This window comes from Chanos chanos, chromosome 14 (genome assembly GCF_902362185.1).
Source record: "Chanos chanos chromosome 14, fChaCha1.1, whole genome shotgun sequence".
Classification (NCBI taxonomy): Eukaryota; Metazoa; Chordata; class Actinopteri; order Gonorynchiformes; family Chanidae; genus Chanos; species Chanos chanos.
Genome location: NC_044508.1, coordinates 1,664,497 through 1,685,876, shown reverse-complemented (window position 1 = coordinate 1,685,876; position 21,380 = coordinate 1,664,497). Strand labels below are relative to the sequence as shown.

Genomic DNA, 21,380 nt, shown 5'->3' with positions numbered 1-21,380 from the left:
TTTTATACATTAGGAAGGCATTTCAAGTTCTGGCTGCATGCCTATTAACAAACAGCGTCAGAACCACCTCAAATCTTACTGGCTGCTTCTGACCTCCTCATCTGTCACTCCACTCTTCTCAGCCTGTGATTGGTTGTTGGGAAGGAGAAGCTCCACAGTGAAACTCACTTTTTTGGACTGAAGGATGCTGTATGTGTTGTCAAAGCGTAGCACGTCTGCAAAACACAAGACAAAACACGACTATACCTCACAGCCAAGTACGAGTGCTCGTCGGGGTGAAACTGAACTTCCACAGAGAGAAAACAGAGAGACAGGGGAGACGGATATGTGCTTTTTCAAAACCACCCATTCCAGAACGTGCTAAACCGTAAGTAAGGACAGGTCAGAGTTCAGAGGTGGGAGACATACGTCTCCTGCAGTACAGGAGTGACCAGGCCTCCTCCAAGTGCTCCTCACTGCTCCCTGTCCTCCTGACCTCACTCTCCTGCTCCTCACTGACCCTGACTGACTGGACACGTGTGAAACAACGCTACAGTCTCTGTAAGGCATTTGTTTAACATCTGTTTGGTATTACTGAGATGCACTCAGCCCTGTCATTTGTGTAACGTCTGTTTGGTATTACTGAGATGCACTCAGCCCTGTCATTTGTGTAACGTCTGTTTGGTATTACTGAGATGCACTCAGCCCTGTCATTTGTGTAATGTCTGTTTGGTATTAATGAGACGCACTCAGCCCTGTCATTTGTGTAATGTCTGTTTGGTATTAATGAGACGCACTCAGCCCTGTCATTTGTGTAATGTCTGTTTGGTATTAATGAGACGCACTCAGCCCTGTCATTTGTGTAATGTCTGTTTGGTATTACTGAAACACACTCAGCCCTGTCATTTGTGTAATGTCTGTTTGGTATTAATGAGACGCACTCAGCCCTGTCATTTGTGTAATGTTTGTTTGATATTACTGAAACACTTAATTAACTTCACTGCAGAAGGACACAAGGTGCAGAGACGATGTCAGTCAGAGTAACCCCAAATCTCCCGTGACAAATGACACGTGCTAATGACACATCAGACAGGCCAAAGGTTCAGCTGATACCTTAGGCCTGACAGGCAAAAGACAGGGGAGCGCTTGTTTTCTCACTGATTCACTACAGTGTGTCGTGTCAGTGTGTCCCCTCTGTGGCCTGGTCTCTTCTGTACTCACACACTCCGGCCTCAGCGCAGGTGAGAGAGCCATCCTCAGGTACCAGGTGAGCGTTGTATCGCTGAGAGGGCAAAACCTCGGCCATTTGTCCTGCCCTCTGCCTCTCCCCGGCTCTGGGCTTCATAAACACGCCGAAGCCAATGTCCGCATCCTCGCTGCTGTACTGCCACCTACAGGAGACAAAAACAGGAGACTACATGTCCCACATCTGAACACATCTCTCCTCTAAACAATGAAAGACTGGATTGGTGGTTATAAGGAAAATGCCAGAAACTTCAAGAATCCTGGCAGGGCTAAGAACTGGTTTTCAATTGAATACAAGAAGTATTGATCATTAAAAAGGCTGATTTTGAAAATTACGATGATATGATATGATATGATATGATATGATATGATATGATATGATATGATATGAGCTGCAGTCCCTTATTATTCCACTAGAGAGTGCTCATGAGACCATGTCATGTGACAGGTGACCGAAAACGACTGAGCAATGCTAACTTAGAAACCCATCGTTAGAAGGGGTCACATTGTGTCTGCTGGTACTTCTTCATAAGACCTGAGATACAGAGAGGTTTATTAAGACTCTTTATTAAGACTCTGTCACTGACCGTAATACACTCCCAGGCAAAAGGACCTCGTACTCCAGCTGGTGGGAAGAACCACGACCAATCGTCACCACCTGCTCATACTGGACCTTAACAGAGTCACGCACATAGTAGGATTTGGGCACCACCCCTGCGTGTTTTATCTGGACACACACACACACACACAAAGATTAGAGTTTCATGTAGTGTTTAGTCTGACTTCTAGAGCAGACAACTGAGTGTAAATAAGAGAAAGTTAATGAGTGAGAGTTGATGAGTGAGAGTTGATGAGTGAGAGTTGATGAGTGAGAGTTAATGAATGAGAGTAGATGAGTGAGAGTAGATGACTGAGAGTAAATGAGTGAGAGTAGATGAGTGAGAGTAGATGAGTGAGAGTTAATGACTGAGAGTAAATGGGTGAGAGTTGATGAGTGAGAGTAAATGAGTGATAGTAGATGAGTGAGAGTTAATGAGTGACATCAGATGAGTGAGAGTTAATGACTGAGAGTAAATGAGTGAGAGTTAATCAGTGAGAGTAAATGGGTGAGAGTTAATGAGTGAGAGTAGATGAGTGAGAGTTAATCAGTGAGAGTTGATGAGTGAGAGTAAATGGGTGAGAGTTGATGAGTGAATTGATGAGTGAGAGTTGACGAGTGAGAGTTAATGAGTGAGAGTAAATGGGTGAGAGTTGATGAGTGAGAGTAAATGGGTGAGAGTTAATGAGTGAGAGTAGATGAGTGAGAGTTGATGAGTGAGAGTAAATGAGTGAGAGTTAATCAGTGAGAGTAAATGGGTGAGAGTTGATGAGTGAGAGTAAATGGGTGAGAGTTGATGAGTGAGAGTTGATGAGTGAGAGCAAATGGGTGAGAGTTGATGAGTGAGAGTTAATGAGTGAGAGTAAATGGGTGAGAGTTGATGAGTGAGAGTAAATGAGTGAGAGTTGATGAGTGAGAGTAAATGAGTGAGAAGAGATTACTATGCGGAGATGGAGAAAAAGACCTTACAGTGAGAGCAGGAAGTTGACAGAGTCTGTGTTAAATGAGTCATACGGTTCATGTCATACATTAGTGAATCATACAGTTCATGTGTCTTAAATGTTCCATATAGTTCATGTCATATGTTAGATGAGTCATATGATTCATGTCATACGTTAGATGAGTCATACGGTTCATGTGCCTTAAATTTTTCTTACAGTTCATGTCATATGTTAGATGAGTCATATGATTCATGTCATACGTTAGATGAGTCATATGGTAAACATCATATGTTACATGAATCAGATGGTGAATGTCATACGTTAGATGAGTCATATGGTGAACTTCATACGTTACATGAATCATATGCTGAATGTCATACGTTAGATGAATCATACAGTTCATGTGTCTTGTGGTTCATTCTTATACAATGTGTGTCATACAGCGCGTGCTCTGTGAGGTTCGCATTCATTTCATGCACTTGTTAATGTGGCATGTTTAACATGACAGTAAATGTCCACTGACCGTTCTAAAGGCCAGCAGGATTTGGTTGAGTCTCAGGGGAATACGTATGGGCAGATATGAAAAGATTTCTCTTCACTGTGTGTGACATTAACTAAAAACGATGTTTCTGTTATATACAATACGAACATCTCTGAATATGATCTGGGCTTTCTGATTGACTGACAATGTTTGTCGTTTCAGGAGAACAGACAAATGAAGAGATCAGAGTGCTGTTTATGCTCTTATACCTACCCAGGGCCCCCTATTCATCCGCTCACCCATTCATCCACACATCCATTTCAGCCCTGCTCTCAATCCCATCTTATCTTTCCCTTTGGCATGACTGGGGCTCTGGCCCAGAGCCAAACGCTGCCATGGAAACAGAGGCCTTAGTGGTAAAACCACTCTGGAGAGTTAGGCAAAACTGGGCTCTCTCCTCTCACTGTTTCTCTGAGCTTCTTAGTTTCCCTCCCTCTCTCTCTCTCTCTCTCTCTCTCTTTCTCTCTGTTTGTTACTTGATTGTTACTGACTGAAATTCTTTTCTAACGTTTTTCAGAACATTGCTGAGTTCACAGTCACATCGGTCATCGCCCAGAACTGTATCATAAATCATTTTAAACTGTAATGAGATATAAATCCAGGAGTCTGACACGTCATTCATTAAAACATCACAACCATTTTTCACCCACGACCAAACTTTGTCTGGCTCGAGTTCCTTCACAGTAAAGAAACCAGAGACAAATCTCTCCTTTTGTTTCCACAGTTATTTTATTGTTGAGGATGTGAAACGTGATTTTTTTTTCACAGTGTCTGTAGAACAGTATGACTTTTAGTCACACATCAAAGTAAAGAAAGGGAAAGAGACACAGCGACAGAACGAGAGACTGAGGGATAGACAGAGACAGAGACAGAGAGAGAGAGAAAGAACAGGAGAGACTGAGAGATAGACAGAGACAGAGACAGAGAGAGAGGGAGAGAGAGGTAAAGGGGGTGGGTGTGGAACAGTCCAAAATGAATTCACATGAGAACTAGAAATGCCTTAGACTCACAGAAAACCTACAGCAAGCTAATTAAACGACACTGACACACACACACACACACACACACACACACACAAACAAATGCACTGAGACTTCAGAACAACACAATAATTGATATTTAGTTTGTTTTCTCTTTCATCTTTCTCTTCTAATGACATCACTGCTTCTCCAGCCAGGCCAGTGCACACAGACTGTCTCACAAACTTTACTCTGTCAGTGAAACCAACATGACTGATCAGTACTCTCCCTTTTCTACACCCCCCCCCCAGCTCTCTGAGCAGGAACGAGGCTGCTCTCTTCGGGATCTAGATTTACTCGTTCCCATGAGAGGAGAAGACTCAAACAAAGAGAGAACAGGGCTTACTGGGCCCTTTCAGAGACAGAGGGACTGTGTGTCTATTCAAAGCCAGAGAAAAACAAAAGGCTCAAAGTCCCCGAGGAGAGCGTGGACTCACTATCTGCAGAGATACACAGGAGAGCGTGTCTGATAAGACCTGTACATTGTTCTACTCTAATAAACATCTCTAATGGGGACGATATGGAGGTTATCTCTGCTCCAGAAACAGGGACTTCAGTGGTAAAGGTGACGGGGGAGATGGTAGTCCTCTCTCTGGATACACAGAGCAGGGCCGCTCTACCTGCGGATCTATGGGTGAAAACAGTTGGTTTGAGTTCGGAGCGGAGATGTAAGGACTCACGGGGTGGGGGTGGGGGTGGGGGTTTGGGAGGGGAGGGGGGGGGCGGGGTTGCCACGCCCTGCATTCCATAGCTCTTACAGATTCATTAGTCATCACTGACTACAGCAGTATCAGACTACAGACTGCCAACAGCTCTGGTATTAAAGTATATTTCAGAGGAGGAAAAATGAATGAATGAATGCAAAAAATTGGTTGACGAATGAGTGAACGGGTTTGGCAGTGAAAAAAAAAACAGCTCTTTCGTTGTCACTATTGAACGAAACATGGACCAGAGCCGTTGTCTCTTTTCGAGGCAGACTTAAAATCAGCATCCACTGGAAACAATAAATCGTAAATATAACACGGAAGCCAAAAATGTTTCCCTAATGGTTTCCTTTTTCCACTGTGAGCAAACGACCTAATCCAAAGACTCCGAGAGAGATGAGTAAATCTGTCTCTGGAGGGAAAACTGCCTGTTTGTTTTATTTGAACGACAGCCATTTATTAAATGGATGTAAAAATAGATTGATTGTGTGGCTTGGTGATGCGGGGTGTTGCCTGGCTTGGTGAGAATGAAGCCTTTACCTTCCTAATCACAGCCAACAGCTCTGTGGACAACAGCTAATCTACTGGGCGGCACTGAGACAGCCTGGACTTCAGCAGCACTGTTTTTATCAGAGACGCTACCAGGGAGCGGCCAGCTGGGAAGTCTGACTACAGCCTTCGCTTCGCCTCACAGAGAGAAACAGGATGGCTGTGCACAACACACACACACACACACATACTATACACACACACACGTACACACACACACACACTATACACAAACACACGTACACACACTATACACACACACACTATACACACACACTATACACAAACACGCTATACACAAACACACGTACACACACACACTATACACAAACACACGTACACACACTATACACACACACACACACACACTATACACAAACACACATACACACACTATACACACACACTATACACGCACACACACACTATACACACACACGCTATACACAAACACACGTACACACACACACACACTATACACAAACACCCGTACACACACTATACACACACTACACATACACACAGACAGATGCAGTTCTCAGGTTTTCATAAGAGCATGCTGATGAGGTCTAAGACTTCTGCAACTCTGACTGCATTTTTCAGCGTCTCTTTCTTTAACTGTGAGGAATCAGAGCCAGAATGACTTCCCATAAGTGGTCACTGCTACTCCAATAAGCCATTACTGTACTGCCATTTCTGACTTACTACTGCACTGAAGTATTCTCTACTACTGCTTTACTGTACTGAAGTATTCTCTACTACTGCTTTACTGCAGTGAAGTATTCTCTACTACTGCTTTACTGCAGTGAAGTATTCTCTACTATTGCTTTACTGTAGTGAAGTATTCTCTACTTCTGCTTTACTGTACTGAAGTATTCTCTACTACTGCTTTACTGCAGTGAAGTATTCTCTACTACTGCTTTACTGTACTGAAGTATTACTGTACTGAAGTATTCTCTACTACTGCTCTACTGTACTGAAGTATTCTCTTCTACTGCTTTACTGCAGTGAAGTATTCTCTACTACTGCTTTACTGCAGTGAAGTATTCTCTACTACTGCTTTACTGTAGTGAAGTATTCTCTACTACTGCTTTACTGCAGTGAAGTATTCTCTACTACTGCTTTACTGTACTGAAGTATTACTGTACTGAAGTATTCTCTACTACTGCTCTACTGTACTGAAGTATTCTCTTCTACTGCTTTACTGCAGTGAAGTATTCTCTACTACTGCTTTACTGTACTGAAGTATTCTCTACTACTGCTTTACTGTAGTGAAGTATTCTCTACTACTGCTTTACTTCAGTGAAGTATTCTCTACTACTGCTTTACTGCAGTGAAGTATTCTCTACTACTGCTTTACTGCAGTGAAGTATTCTCTACTACTGCTTTACTGCAGTGAAGTATTCTCTACTACTGCTTTACTGCAGTGAAGTATTCTCTACTACTGCTTTACTGTACTGAAGTATTCTCTACTACTGCTTTACTGTACTGAAATATTCTCTACTACTGCTTTACTGTAGTGAAGTATTCTCTACTACTGCTTTACTGTACTGAAGTATTCTCTACTACTGCTTTACTGTACTGAAGTATTCTCTACTACTGCTTTACTGCAGTGAAGTATTCTCTACTACTGCTTTACTGTAGTGAAGTATTCTCTACTACTGCTTTACTGTAGTGAAGTATCCTCTACTTCTGCTTTACTGTACTGAAGTATTACTGTACTGAAGTATTCTCTACTACTGCTCTACTGTACTGAAGTATTCTCTTCTACTGCTTTACTGTAGTGAAATATTCTCTACTACTGCTTTACTGTACTGAAGTATTCTCTACTACTGCTTTACTGTAGTGAAGTATTACTGTAGTGAAGTATTCTCTATTTCTGCTTTACTGTAGTGAAGTATTCTCTACTACTGCTTTACTGTACTGAAGTATTCTCTACTACTGCTTTACTGTAGTGAAGTATTACTGTACTGAAGTATTCTCTACTACTGCTCTACTGTACTGAAGTATTCTCTTCTACTGCTTTACTGTACTGAAGTATTACTGTACTGAAGTATTCTCTACTACTGCTCTACTGTACTGAAGTATTCTCTTCTACTGCTTTACTGTACTGAAGTATTACTGTACTGAAGTATTCTCTACTACTGCTCTACTGTACTGAAGTATTCTCTTCTACTGCTTTACTGTACTGAAGTATTACTGTACTGAAGTATTCTCTACTACTGCTCTACTGTACTGAAGTATTCTCTTCTACTGCTTTACTGTAGTGAAATATTCTCTACTTCTGCTTCACTGTACTGAAGTATTCCTTCATTGTAGGCACTATTCTGCAAAAAAAGAGGTCATTGTAGTCTCTAGAGGTCATTTTGGTAGAGTGACCAGGTACTTTGGAAACTCTTACGCAATTATCAGCAACTGCAGCAGCCAACACTGAGCTGACTCAAACACCACTGTGATACTGAGCTGAGATAAACACCACTCTGATACTGAACTGAGATAAACACCACTCTGATACTGAACTGAGATAAACACCACTGTGATACTGAGCTGAGATAAACACCACTGTGATACTGAACTGAGATAAACACCACTCTGATACTGAGCTGAGATAAACACCACTCTGACACTGAGCTGAGATAAACAACACTGTGATACTGAGCTGAGATAAACACCACTGTGATACTGAGCTGAGATAAACACCGCTGTGATACTGAACTGTGATAAACACCACTGTGATACTGACCTGAGATAAACACCGCTGTGATACTGAACTGTGATAAACACCACTGTGATACTGAGCTGAGATAAACACCACTCTGATACTGAGCTGAGATAAACACCACTGTGATACTGAGCTGAGATAAACACCGCTGTGATACTGAACTGTGATAAACACCACTGTGATACTGACCTGAGATAAACACTGCTGTGATACTGAGCTGAGATAAACACCACTGTGATACTGAACTGAGATAAACACCACTCTGATACTGAGCTGAGATAAACACCACTCTGACACTGAGCTGAGATAAACAACACTGTGATACTGAGCTGAGATAAACACCACTGTGATACTGAGCTGAGATAAACACCGCTGTGATACTGAACTGTGATAAACACCACTGTGATACTGACCTGAGATAAACACTGCTGTGATACTGAGCTGAGATAAACACCACTCTGACACTGAGCTGAGATAAACACCACTGTGATACTGAGCTGAGATAAACACCACTGTGATACTGAGCTGAGATAAACACCACTGTGATACTGAGCTGAGATAAACACCACTGTGATATAATAGGACCTCTAATGATAAACACCATCCTCACAGCATAGAGCAGCTTCTCCATCACAGCACAGCACTGCAGACACTGGCTAATGAGGCTTAGCATGGACACTGGGAGAGGAGGTGGCATGGATCTGACAGGACAGGGGGGACCACACCCAAATCTATCTACTGGGGTTTGTCGGCACGGTAACGTCAGAACGGCCGGCATGTGACCTCTGACCTGTACTCACCCTGGTCCTGCAGCGAGGGTCACCGTCAGGGTCAGTGAGTTTGCCCCCGTACACGGCCGGAAGTTCCTCAGGCTCTATATGCTTCTGCAGGACCTCCTTCCAGTTCGCTAACGATTAAAAACAAAAACAACAACAAAGTTTCACCAAAACTTTCTCAAATACAAAAGTTCTACAGGTGAGCAATTAAAATCAAACAAATCCTGTTTGGGAGCTGTATAGAACAGTTATTTTTTACTGCTAACATGAGAGAAAAAAAAAATACCGAAATCATTAGAATGTCACCCATCCAAACAGCCCGCCTCAGTGAGTGTTTGTGTTCATCTCAGTGACCCCCTAATCTTCTAAATACTCTTAAATGTTTTGGCAAAACATGTTGTAAACAAACACAGCATTTCTCTGCTACACTGGTGAATACAGCACACCAGCGAAAGCAGTTCACTGGTTAGATTCAATGACACGATGACTCTGTGTTTGTTTAAGTGTCTTACGGCCGAGGATGACGATCTTTCGGCGTGTGTCCTCACTCAGGAAGGGTTTGACCAGATTATACGCCACGGGGAAGATTTTGGGCGCTGGAACGAGACCATTCAGAGACAGGCGGGAAACTAGCATCAGCACAGTGTATCTTTACAAACTCATTTTCCTCTTCGGCACGAGAGAGACAAACAAAAACCTCAAAAAACATGACTCTATTTTAAGCTGAGCTGTTTTAAGAAGCACAGTGATTGGCTTCCAGGGTTAATCTCTTGTCCAATCACTGGCTAAAACAGATCCCATTCATACACAACAGCAAAAAAAAAAAAAAAAACCCCAGTACGGTAGAAGATTTGGTGAAAGCATTAGAAACCCACTTACCTTTAATAATAAACAGTTTCTTTAGACCCTCAGGGTAATTATCCTCAAACATGGTGAGAACCTGGAATGAAGAAAACCCAAACCATGTGTACTCACAATCTCATTTACATGTCTGTGATGTCAATTTGCATGTCGCTTCCAATTGGCCACAGTCTCTCACCTCTCCATAGGTCTCTATGGCTGGCTTCCATAAGTGCTTTAATCCAAGTCCTTCACAGTCGTAGATCATTGTTATGGACTCTACATTCTTTCCCAGCTAACGGAGAGAACAGAAGAAGGGATGAAGAGAGAGAGATGAGTGAGACAGAATAAAAATGAGACTGATAACCAGAGCTTTAGTGATATGTAAGTCTGCATATTGTTTTAAGGGATATAGTTAACCAGTACAATATACTAGCAACTACACTACACTAGCAACAAGAACTGTAATTTCTATTCCTTATCTATGACACAACAGCTATGAAACCGTCTCAACTTTCTCAAAGAATTGACTCTGATAGAACAAATGCTTCCATATGAGTTTTGTTCTTATACTGATGAACTAACATTTTCTCTTACACTGGAACCTCTGGAGGCTAAGCGTTTACAGTCAGCTAATCTCTGATTGGCTGCATCTCCTTGGACTTTGAATTAAATGAAAGATGACTTGACAACGAAGCCTATATCTGATCATATCTGTCACCCTCTGTTAAATAACACTGACTGATCAGAAGATAATATCTGAATATTGTGATGGTTGAAAGTCCAGCTGTCTTAGGAACCAAAGATCCTGCCGCCCACACTTCCTGAGTTCCTTTAGCTGCCGGGCTGGTTGGAATTACATCCTGACCCGGCAACGTGTTTTCACTCTGACCCAGTCCAGTCGGATATTTGGCTTAATAAACAGCCAAACTGAACTATCACGTCAGAATATGCAGACCTTTCATTTCCAATTCAAGTTCTGATCTCCTCATGACCCATTCAGGATTTGAGCTAACAGCCCTCTGGTTATTAAGTTTAACTTTGACTGTTAGACTTCACCCCTGTGCCAGAGAAGGCAGAGTGTGTGAGAGTGGATATATACTGTCATATATAGAGGGTTATGTGTAGGGTTACAATGGAGGGGGGGTGTATATGCAGTATATAGTTAAAGTACACACCCTTTCAGACTGTAAATCACACTCCTTCTGCAGCATCTCACAGTCTCGGACCTTGGACTTTATGAAGTCCTGTTTGGATGCGGACAGGAGGAGTCCCTTTGGGTCGACGGGTCCGATGACATCGTACCACACGGGGCTCCCCTCGCGGTCATAACCGCACATCCCGCCCGAGAAGTACTTCTCGATCACCTGCGTCACACGAGAAGAAAGAATCAGGAGCAGCCTTCAGACTAAACATCACAGGCAGGAAACGCAGGGTCTCACGGCATCTCAGAGCTCTGAGCTGTCAGCTGAAGAGGAAACTCAGAGCAGCATTAAAAGGCCCTGGGTCCCTGTCTGGGAAAACCATGAGGCTCCTGCCAACGGAAGCCAGTCAATTCCCGATTTATTTATTTATTTATTTATTTATTTGTAGGATGCACTTAAACTGAGGGAAGTGTCATTAGGTTTGACCAGATTTACTCTGTTCACAATGTGCCAAAGATCTACTGGGGGTAATTGCAGCAAAAGATACCAAAGTGATAAACTATATCTAGAATTTAAACTTCTGTTCTGAACCACTGAATCTGAGGCGTGACAAACATTTCTGGGTGTTTGATTTTCTGTAAAGCATTCGCTGCATTCCCCAGCACTGTGGTCTTGCTTTATTGCTTCTGGAACAATGGGAAAATGTGGCATTTGTCCATTACACAGCCTCCATATTCACCCACACACACATTTTTCTTTGACTTCATGGAGCAGGATTCACTAAACTTGATGTGAACATGAAAAACAGGGCTTCAAAGACAAGATTCCTGAGGGGCAAGAACATGCTTTCCTGACACACTTCTCCTACTCCACAGACGTTTTCCCAACAGTCTGGGATGGTTTCAGTAGTATTATCCAAACTTAATTTAATATATTGAGTGTGGTACATTAAGAATGATGTAGATTTTTATCACAGTAAAGTGCATGTCATTACCGTATTTCCCTAATAGATTTCTGTTCAAAAAAGGACCCTTAAATTTCAGTCCTAATGGATTAAAAACAGAAATCTTTATTTTTCTCAGTCTTTTCTTTAGTTTAAACAGAGAATTACCCGGGAACCCCCAGTCCTCAGGCATAAACCCTTAAAATGAATTAACTCTAATCATCCTGAATAATTATCAGGAGTGTGCTGATTAACAAACGACCTAACCTTGGTAATTAAGCTCATTCAGAATCGTTCTTTGCACTATGGGGTGCTGATAGTAGTATGGGACAAAAGTTCTGATGATGGACTAATAGTCAAAATGATGCTGATTGGCTGTCGTACCTCCGGAGGTTTCCATTCAGTAGTTATCGTGTCGGCTTTAATCCGTTTTCGAAACTCCAGGTGCTACATGTAAAAAAAACAGTAAGACAGGAGAAGGAGTGGGTTTTATGACAAACATATTTCAATACACATGAGACCCTGTGTCACCTCCCTCCAAATCACAGCTTCACACGCCACCTCATTTAGCCTCATGCGTTATCTCACACTCTAATGACATCACACATAAGAGTGTGTGTGTGTGTGGTGTGTGTGTGTGTGTGTGTGTGTATGTGTGTGTGTGCGTGCATGTGTGTGTGTGTGTGTGTGTGTGTGTGTGGTGTGTGTGTGTGTGTGTGCGTGCATATGTGTGGTGTATGTGTGTGTGTGTGTGCGTGTGTGTGCATATGTGTGGTGTATGTGTGTGTGTGTGTGTGTGTGTGTGCATATGTGTGGTGTATGTGTGTGTGTGTGTGTGTGTGTGTGTGTGTGTGTGTGTGCATATGTGTGGTGTATGTGTGTGTGTGTGTGCGTGTGTGTGCATATGTGTGGTGTATGTGTGTGTGTGTGTGTGTGTGTGTGTGGTGTGTGTGAGAAAGAGAGGATGGGGTGTCATGAAGCACATATTCGTGTAATCTTCACATGCAGCGGGTTTCTGTGATGACGACAGGGCAGGTAAAATGACACCTGAAGACGGGGACGTGTAGCGGGTTAAAGTGCTCCAGTGGGTACAGCCAGTTCAGGGCTGGTGTTCAAGAAACACGTAAAGCCTAAATCGGGGCTAAAACAGGCTCCTCAACAGAGAATTAACGGCGTAATTCAGTCCCCTGCAGGACTTCACCTGTGTCACAAAACCACGTCACAGGCAGAGAGGGGTGTCACATGTGTGGGCTCTGGGAAGGCAATGGATCAGGAGGTTCTGTTCCCCTGTGGAATTATGTCACGCTCACATCACAGAACTCAGTGGAGTCGTCAGAGGTCTGGTGGTTCCCCGACCACGCCCTCTGGCCACCTGCCCCTGGGTGGAGCCAATCATCCTTTGAGTTCAAAGAGGACAGCTTACCTGCACTCACTGCTGAGTAACCAAAGCACTATTATATAACCTGAAAATAATTTGAATGATTGGCTGAATAGTTTGGATCATTAGCATCTAAACCAACAAGCTAACGCTTAGGAATTTGACAAACATTCCTGCTCTATGACAAAACACCCCACAAATTTTAAAAGAACAATTCTTCCTAATAACGACTTCTGATTTTTTTTTTCAATGAATCTAAGTAAATCTCTAGGTTGTTAATGCATTTTAACATATTTTGATGCCAGATTTTCCATCAGTTAATTTCTGAAAGAGAAACGTAATACTATGTGTTTGAGGGATATATTCAAATTAAACCGATAAAGTCCGAGGTGAGTCATTAACTCTTAAAGCTACAGGACTCAAACGTGCTCATGGCGGTCGACACTGTGGCGTTTGATACAGTGGCTCCCTGTTCATACAGGTCAGAGTTCTGTTGTTTTGAGTCTGCGTAGGATGTGAACGTTCAGGTATGGAAGCATGCTAGGACGAGTATTATAGATCTTTTTGTCACTGAGCCAGACTGAACACCTTTTACTTAACGCACGTCTGCGCAGACAGACGCTGTTAGGTACAGTTAGCACTGTAGCTAACTCTCATATCAGAACACACTCACCCTAAACACAAAGCCCCTTACTGAGATTAGTGATCAAGCTTCCTTTACATCAGCGTGGATTAATTCAGATTAAACTTCAGTTTTGCAACAGTGAATTCATGAGGAAAAAACAAAAAACAAAAAGCAAGTTTCTCAGAAACGGCACTGTTTTGTTAATGTGTCTCAGATGTGGTGAGCCCTAGTGATTCAGTGAGCTTGTGTAAGTGTGAAATTCAGATTTGGAGGAGGTTTAGTGATAACACACTGTGTATTTCATTGTTGCTCTATTTATTACCATCATCTAACAGAGAAAAACAGAACCGACTGCTCAAACAGATAAAACAGAGATGACACGTGTTTTTAAACAGGAGACAATGGAGTGTAATACCTTGCGCAGCATTGCCTCCGCTTTGGACACATTGAAATTTCTGGCTGAAAAAGACAATAGGAGATAGGGGAAGAGACAGAGGAAATGGATGGAGAGGGAGAGAGAGATAGAGAGAGAGTGGGTAGGAGGGAGAGAGAGAGAGTGGAAAGGAAAAAGAGACAGAGAGAGAAAAAGAGAGAGAGAAAATGAACATATATATGTTAGAACATGTAAGGCTGCTGAAAGCCTCTTGATTTTCAGAGTTTAACAGGCTTCGTCCCTCCCTCTCTCTGACTCTCAGTTTTCTGCCTGCTTTTCCTCTCTGTGTCTCGTCCTCAGCGGAGGCCGATCCTGAGTGAGACGTTAAGACATGTCAGTGCCGGTTTGGGTTTCTCACTGAACCAGTGCGAAGCCATCCTGCCCTCCTACGTTAGGGATTAGCCTGAGGGTTGCACTGGGAGAGACTGGGTGACACACTAGCTCCTGATCACCCTGTCCCAGAGTCAGACCTGCTCTAATCACCAGAGAATCTCTAAAGAGGATCAGGATAGCGCTGACTCCAGTGCTCACACCGCTGAGGTAATGTGGACCCGCCGTCACACGGCAAGTCCTGGGTCCTTAAACCAGGACCTACTCATTCACACACACACACGCACACAGACACACACACACACACACACGCACACACACACACACACACACACACACATACACACACACACACACAGACAGAGGAGTCTTATTTGACAAATTTAACCCTCTAAATAGGCTGAACTGTCACCGGGCATCACAACAGTGCCAACGAACAAATGGGTTTCTTATCTAAAACACAAGTGTCTTCAATATAAATGTCTTCAAAAGAAGTATCTTTAATGTGCGCCCCTTTCCTGCCCGGAGGAGTCTGTTTTGCATTGTGTGGATGAAGAGTAGGACAGTGGTGTATTCAAAGCACTGGATGTCAGTGAGAGGCTCCTGTTCTCCAAACCGGAGAAATCTCTCTCTGACCTCTCAGATAACAGCCTCCTCCAGTCCTCTGGCCGAATCTGTAACCCTCACAGCTCTGCACTGAATCCACAGACAGACAAAGAGGATGGGAGAGAAAGCTCTCTGTCTAATAACACAGTGAAGAACTCGTGGAATCAGTCTAGGGGCCTTCACTGATAACACTCTCTATTGTTTTACAGCTATAATCTGATTACACTACAGATTAGATTGATGCACAGATCTTTCCAGTGTGTCAGAGGAGAACAACAGCCCCCCCCCCCCCCCCCCCCCCCCCCCCTCTCTGTGCTCTGTGTGTGTGTGTGTGTGTAACCTTTACCACAGAGCAGATCTTAGAGTCTGAAGAGCCTGTTCTATGGACCAATCTAATCCAGACTACAGACATGTCATGGCAGATTATGCACACCTGAGAGAGGTCACTTAACTCAATATGAGGTCATACAGTTCGAAGGTGATACAAAGATAAGGTACATGAACATTTATAACAAGGTTATACACCTTCTGCTACAGTTCACACGACAATCATCGCAATCTTGAGTTTACCATCAATAATCTTGCTTTATGTACAGTGTATGTATGTGATGAATTAGATCAGGATCGGAAACTTTTAAACATAAATGCTCACCTCTTAACCAGCGAAGCAAAAAGTGGTCACTCTGAGATGGACACTGCGGAAGGATGTCTTGAACCTTCTCTCGGAACTATGCAAGGAGAGAGAGAGAGAGAGAGAGAGAGCAAAGACGGAAACACATTTTGCGGTTAGATGTAATTAACCGATTTCGCCTTCAACAAGAACACGTGGTTCGGCGTGGAGAAATACTGAAACGTTGCATTAATGAGGAACTCAAGCTTTGAATATAGCACATACACACGAGGTAGAGCGCGTGAAATCATAATTATCGTTCCGATGACAGTCTCCATAAAGCGACGAACCAAAGTGCACAGTTCACTTTCCCGATGATTAGCCGAAATCAACGGCAGTTAGGCTAAAGGGGCTTTCTGATTGTAACACACTGTCGTACTGATTAATATGTCGAACTAATTCCTATGCCATTTATCCACATTCCTTTACAATACTAATTCTTTAGATTATTGGTTGGGTATTGTTGTACGCTGTATGCTTCATTGGTGTACTTACTACTCCAACTGGAAACACAGACACACACATACACACACATTTAAAGGCTATATCACAAAGCCTCTTTTGTCTTGATAGTCCGTAATGTTGTTGTTTCTTCTGATCAACAGGTTTTCAATTATTTGTTTTTAGTGTTTAATATCGAGTCATACCCTCACAAGAAGCCCAGCTCACAATCGTACGAAAAACTCTCTGAATTATTATAGTTAAAAAAAAATAATAATAAAACTAAGAATTTATCCTTATGATTGACCACAACTCTATAGTTTTAGTTTTAAAATGACGGAGCTGTGCCATGACACATGGCAAAACATTCTAGTGACAGTCCGTGACAAATACCCCTCGAATAGCAGCGAAAACACTGTCCAGTTCTCTCTGTATCGCACAATATCTTTATTGAAAATGAAGGAAAACATCTGTGAACACGACACTTACCTGCGCCAACGCCTCAGCCTGCCTCGCGCTGAGATCTCCGACCCTGCCACTCATTTTACCCGATGAAATAACTCAAAAGAAGGGCCCGAACGAACAGAACTCGCAGAGGGATGAGAACGCAGCTTTTTTAAAAGGTCGTCTCCCCTCCCACTTGGTGCATCAGGGAGGTGAGTCAACAGGGGGCGCTGTGTGAAGAAGTCGACCACACACATCTTTACTTGACATAATTTAGAACGGAGTATGGTAACGCTCTGCAGATGAGAAATGAAAACATAATAGCGCAGGCTGTCTTCAGCCAACATCTTTATTCTAATATTTAAAATATTTGAGACAGTAAGCCTACAAGTCACTAACATTGTTGTATTCAACAGGTCAAAACGAAAACTAACACTATCACAACAACGACATAAACAAGCTAAACGGATAACAATGATCATAACTGGTCTTATTCTCTTAAACTTGGTTACTGAAACCTCCTCGAGAAATGCAGTTTCCACCTTTAACCATAGGGTTAATGTTTCAAATTAAACTGACAACACAACGAAACACGTCCCATTCCTCAATATTGCTTACTTATCCTAGATATATTGTGGCGAAATGCTCTTTTTTTTGTTTTGTTTTTTTAATAAAAAAAAAAAAAAAAAACAGTAAAATGGGAAACTCGCTGAGAAGTGTGAGCGACTGCCGCGTGAACTACAAATGTTCAACTCAAAATGCTAACGGAGCGAATTTTCAAAGTAAAGGTCTACGCAAGCTGTCAGCGTCTTTAACCCGTGAGCTATTTGAGAGCTTTATAAAACGCACAGACACATACACAGGGACAGCAAGATACGGTAAATATTATTCCGTGAATTCAAAAACTATATTTTTAGAAACAGGGGGTGCATTAAATGAGGCATCCACTGCCAAGCTTGTTCAGCATGTTCAAGCACCGAGTAGCGTTCTCTCGTTTCATACGTGTGACTTATTCTTTAGTGGAAATATTCTCTTCTTCTTCCTCCTCCTATTATTATTATTGTTGGTGTTGTTGGTGGTGGTGGTAGTAGTAGCAGTAGTAGTAGTTGTAGTGGCCAGTAGGCAGTAGGCAGTAGGCAGTAGTAGTAGCAGTAGGCAGTAGTAGTAGCAGTAGGCAGTAGTAGTAGTTGTAGTGGCCAGTAGTAGTAGTAGTGGCAGTAGTAGTTGCAGTAGTAGCAGTAGCAGTAGTAGTAGCAGTAGGCAGTAGTAGTAGCAGTAGAGGTAATGGTGGTAGCAGTAGAAGTATTTATGACAGGATATTCATAATACTTACAATTTATCAAAAAAGTTAAAAAAAAGGGGGGGGGGGCTTTCTCAGTTTGAATCTAAGTAAGGGAAAGATGTGCCTGACTGGATTTTGATATATCTCTCCCTCAGTGCATATGAAACAGAGGCCATGCTGATACACCCCAAAAAGTAAAGAAGAAAATAATTTTAAAAATGCAGCCTTTAGCAAGCCACTTGAACATGATATGCTGAACAGTAATCTGTATTGCAGTATTTCACACAACAAACACAACCAAAATTGTGCTTCGGAAGTTTAGAGATTCACAAACACGACTATTATTTTGTACAAAACTCGTCGAAAACATACCACGTTGATCTAGTTTCCGGTTGTGGTTGTGGCTTATTGTTGCTATTGGGGGAGGCTGATGGGTTATAACTAAGACCACCAGAGGTCGCTATAACCACATTCACCACTTAAAAGTTTTGCTCGTTGGCGTTCGGTTGAGAATCGTGATACAGTTTATGCAATAAAGTAGAACATTTTATGCATTGACGAAATCAAAAGCAATTACTCCAATTACTTTAAGCATGTGCTTCAAAGTATTGCCAATGTTTTATGCAAGCCATCTTTCTATTGGTAGTTTTAACGGGGAGATAAAATACCGCATTCATTCAGAAATCGTGCTGAATTCCTGCGGCAGACGTCTATGTAAACTAGTTCTTCTACTATTATTATTTTAAAACGCTTTGTGAGAGAAGTGAACTTCGCCGAAGGGAGTACCTAGCGTTCTCCTTTTTATAGAACATAACGGAGCTTCACCTCGGCGCTTTGCGTGGGGGGAAGCTCCACCTTTCAGGCGGTGTAGTGACCTCAGCAGTGGGTTGGATTGCCAGGGTGGGATTTCAGGCTCCTTGAGCGCCGTATTTGTGGTTGCCTTATCCGAGGATCAGAATTTTTAACGGTAGTGTAGAGACGACGCGAGCGCGAGAAACCGTTTCTTCTCCGGTAGGCTTATCAGGACCAGATCTCGTACGTTCGCACGCGTCTGCTACGATAGGACTAAATACTAAATTAAGGAATGTGGAATTTACAGAATGCCCAACAGCGTTGGAAAGAGCTTTAAACCCACCCAATACATCCCGGTGTCCACTGCTGCCACTCTTCTCGTAGGATCTACCACTTTATTCTTCGTTTTTACGTAAGTTTTGTAGTGCTTTTTCGTAGCGTGTGTATACGCAGTGTTATACCCACTGCAATGATTTTGATCACAGTCTACGAGCGACCTTAACTGTAAGTTTCTTGACAACCATCAGCGAACCGGGCCTATGAGGTTTGGAGTTTGTCCGATCACACTGTGTTTGACTCGACACATTGGTGTAGTATTTGTTTAAAAACACGACTTGAAAAAAATGTAAGAATAGCAGAAATGCAAGCACAGGTCGTGGGAGAGTTTTGTTGTGCATGCGGGAAGGAGGCAACATTGCAGCCTACAATGGAGGGGGGGTCGGCAGAACATTTTCTTCTGATCTTGGATTGTTCTCTGGGTAGTTCTTCGACAATGGCCTGCAACTAATTACTTTTTTAAATTACATCTTTTTATACTGTAAAGAGAAAACTTCATCTTTCAACCACTTAGATTTTTCTCCTCTCATTCCGCATCAGGCAAAAGTTCATTGCTATGGCGCTGCGCTGCACGCGCTTTGATGGCTCCAGTGGAATCTACTCAGTGAATCCACACTGAAGCACTGTAACGAGTTTCTCCACTCACTGTAGTTTCGATCAGGAGTTAGGAAGGCCAGAAACGTGAAACGGGACAGATCGGAAGTCGAGAACTTACTTTCTTATTTACATGTAACATGTTTTCTAACCAATCTATTTATACATGCGTTTGTTTGTTTGTAATATGGACCATTTGCTGAACAGAGATTATGGTTGTGCACTGCTCGGTTTGTTGACAGTACTGAATGATTTGCTGTGGTGTGGTACCTGTCAGTGTACTAACGCGGTCATCTGACGGCGTTTTATTTGCCTTGAGGCTGTGAATTTAGCCTTCTCACGTTTCATCTGGGTGAGACGTCACCCTGTGTTTGTGTGATTTTTGATTTATGACGCCAGCGGCCTTGCATGTTCAGAACATGAGATGGAATAATAGTCTTCCTTTCTCTTCTTTTATGGTTTGCCGTATCACCAGTGACGACAAAAACAGTTTAAAATGTCTTTGTATCGCTGGATTCAGCCGGCGATTTGAATTTCCTAAAATTACAGTTTTTATGACTTCTGCATGTTACACAATGTGACCACTTTATGATATCATATTAACTGTGTGGACAGTTTTGCTTAGGACGCTGTGCTTTGTGCTCTTTTGTCCTTGGAGAAGAAAAGATTTCCCGTAATCGTTAATCCCACTCGTTTGGACCGTGATGCAAATCTTCACCTGCAGTAACAAAACGGGTCATTTTGATTGGAAATTTCGCGCGGCGGTTTTGGCCCTTGAGGCGGAAATGAAATCAGCTCTTGTCCTCTGTCTCTCCGCAGCAGTGACTTTCATTCATAAAGGAAGAGTGCTGTGTCCCAGTGTCACGCCAACACTTGATTTACGAGTCACTTTATCGTCCGTGGACGTGAAGCGGGAGGTTTCTGTCAGAACAAGCTCCCAAGCGTGTGCATGTCTCACACGGTACAGCACAGTGTCCACAGATGTACTCAGATCGGTCAAAGTGATCGCCAGTTTGCCACACGTTAATCCAAGCCGCAGTCCACATGGTTGGGCTGATCCCGGCAGTGGTGACGTGGTCTTTGAGTCCTGCCCCAGATGGAGGTTTTCCCCTGTTTTAAGCTCGTCTGCAGAGGCTGAGCTTTGGCCCCGTTGATACGATTGATGGTGTTAGTTCTCTGTCCCTCGTTTTCGGGTCGATTTTTAACGGCCAGTCTCTGAACAGATGGCCAGCTTACAGATTAGGATTTCACCCGCCCGACTCTTTAATGTCCCTGATAAACACTGCCCACCGGATTTGGAAATGTGTGGATTCTTTAGAAGGGCCATTGTTCTCTGTGTGTGTGTGTCAGATTTGGATTTAACCCATATTTGACTGATGGGCTGTGTCCCAGTGTTCTTTCATGGCTCCGTTTCCGTGTGGTCCTGGTGTAGAACGTTCCCTGAGGA

General features: G+C 42.8%; 2 protein-coding genes across 2 annotated transcripts in view; one reads left to right on the top strand and one right to left on the bottom strand.

Annotated features, from left to right (window-relative positions):
- Window positions 1-75: 75 nt before the first annotated feature.
- sec14l8 (SEC14-like lipid binding 8) lies at window positions 76-17,037 on the bottom strand. Its single transcript, XM_030791718.1, has 12 exons — window positions 16,975-17,037; window positions 16,027-16,102; window positions 14,421-14,464; window positions 12,387-12,449; window positions 11,093-11,281; window positions 10,114-10,209; window positions 9,954-10,014; window positions 9,587-9,670; window positions 9,099-9,205; window positions 1,812-1,951; window positions 1,201-1,370; window positions 76-215 (listed from the first exon to the last, which is right to left on the bottom strand). Exons 1-12 carry the CDS (start codon window positions 17,026-17,028, stop codon window positions 76-78), a joined length of 1,224 nt encoding a protein of 407 aa, XP_030647578.1. The 5' UTR covers window positions 17,029-17,037.
- Window positions 17,038-19,311: 2,274 nt separating this feature from the next.
- zdhhc8b (zDHHC palmitoyltransferase 8b) overlaps window positions 19,312-21,380 on the top strand; it is a 55,487-nt gene continuing 53,418 nt past the window's right edge. Inside the window, exon 1 of the mRNA XM_030791743.1 lies at window positions 19,312-19,415. Within this exon, the coding sequence (XP_030647603.1) occupies window positions 19,312-19,415 (104 nt within the window). The remainder of the gene's footprint in view (window positions 19,416-21,380) is intronic.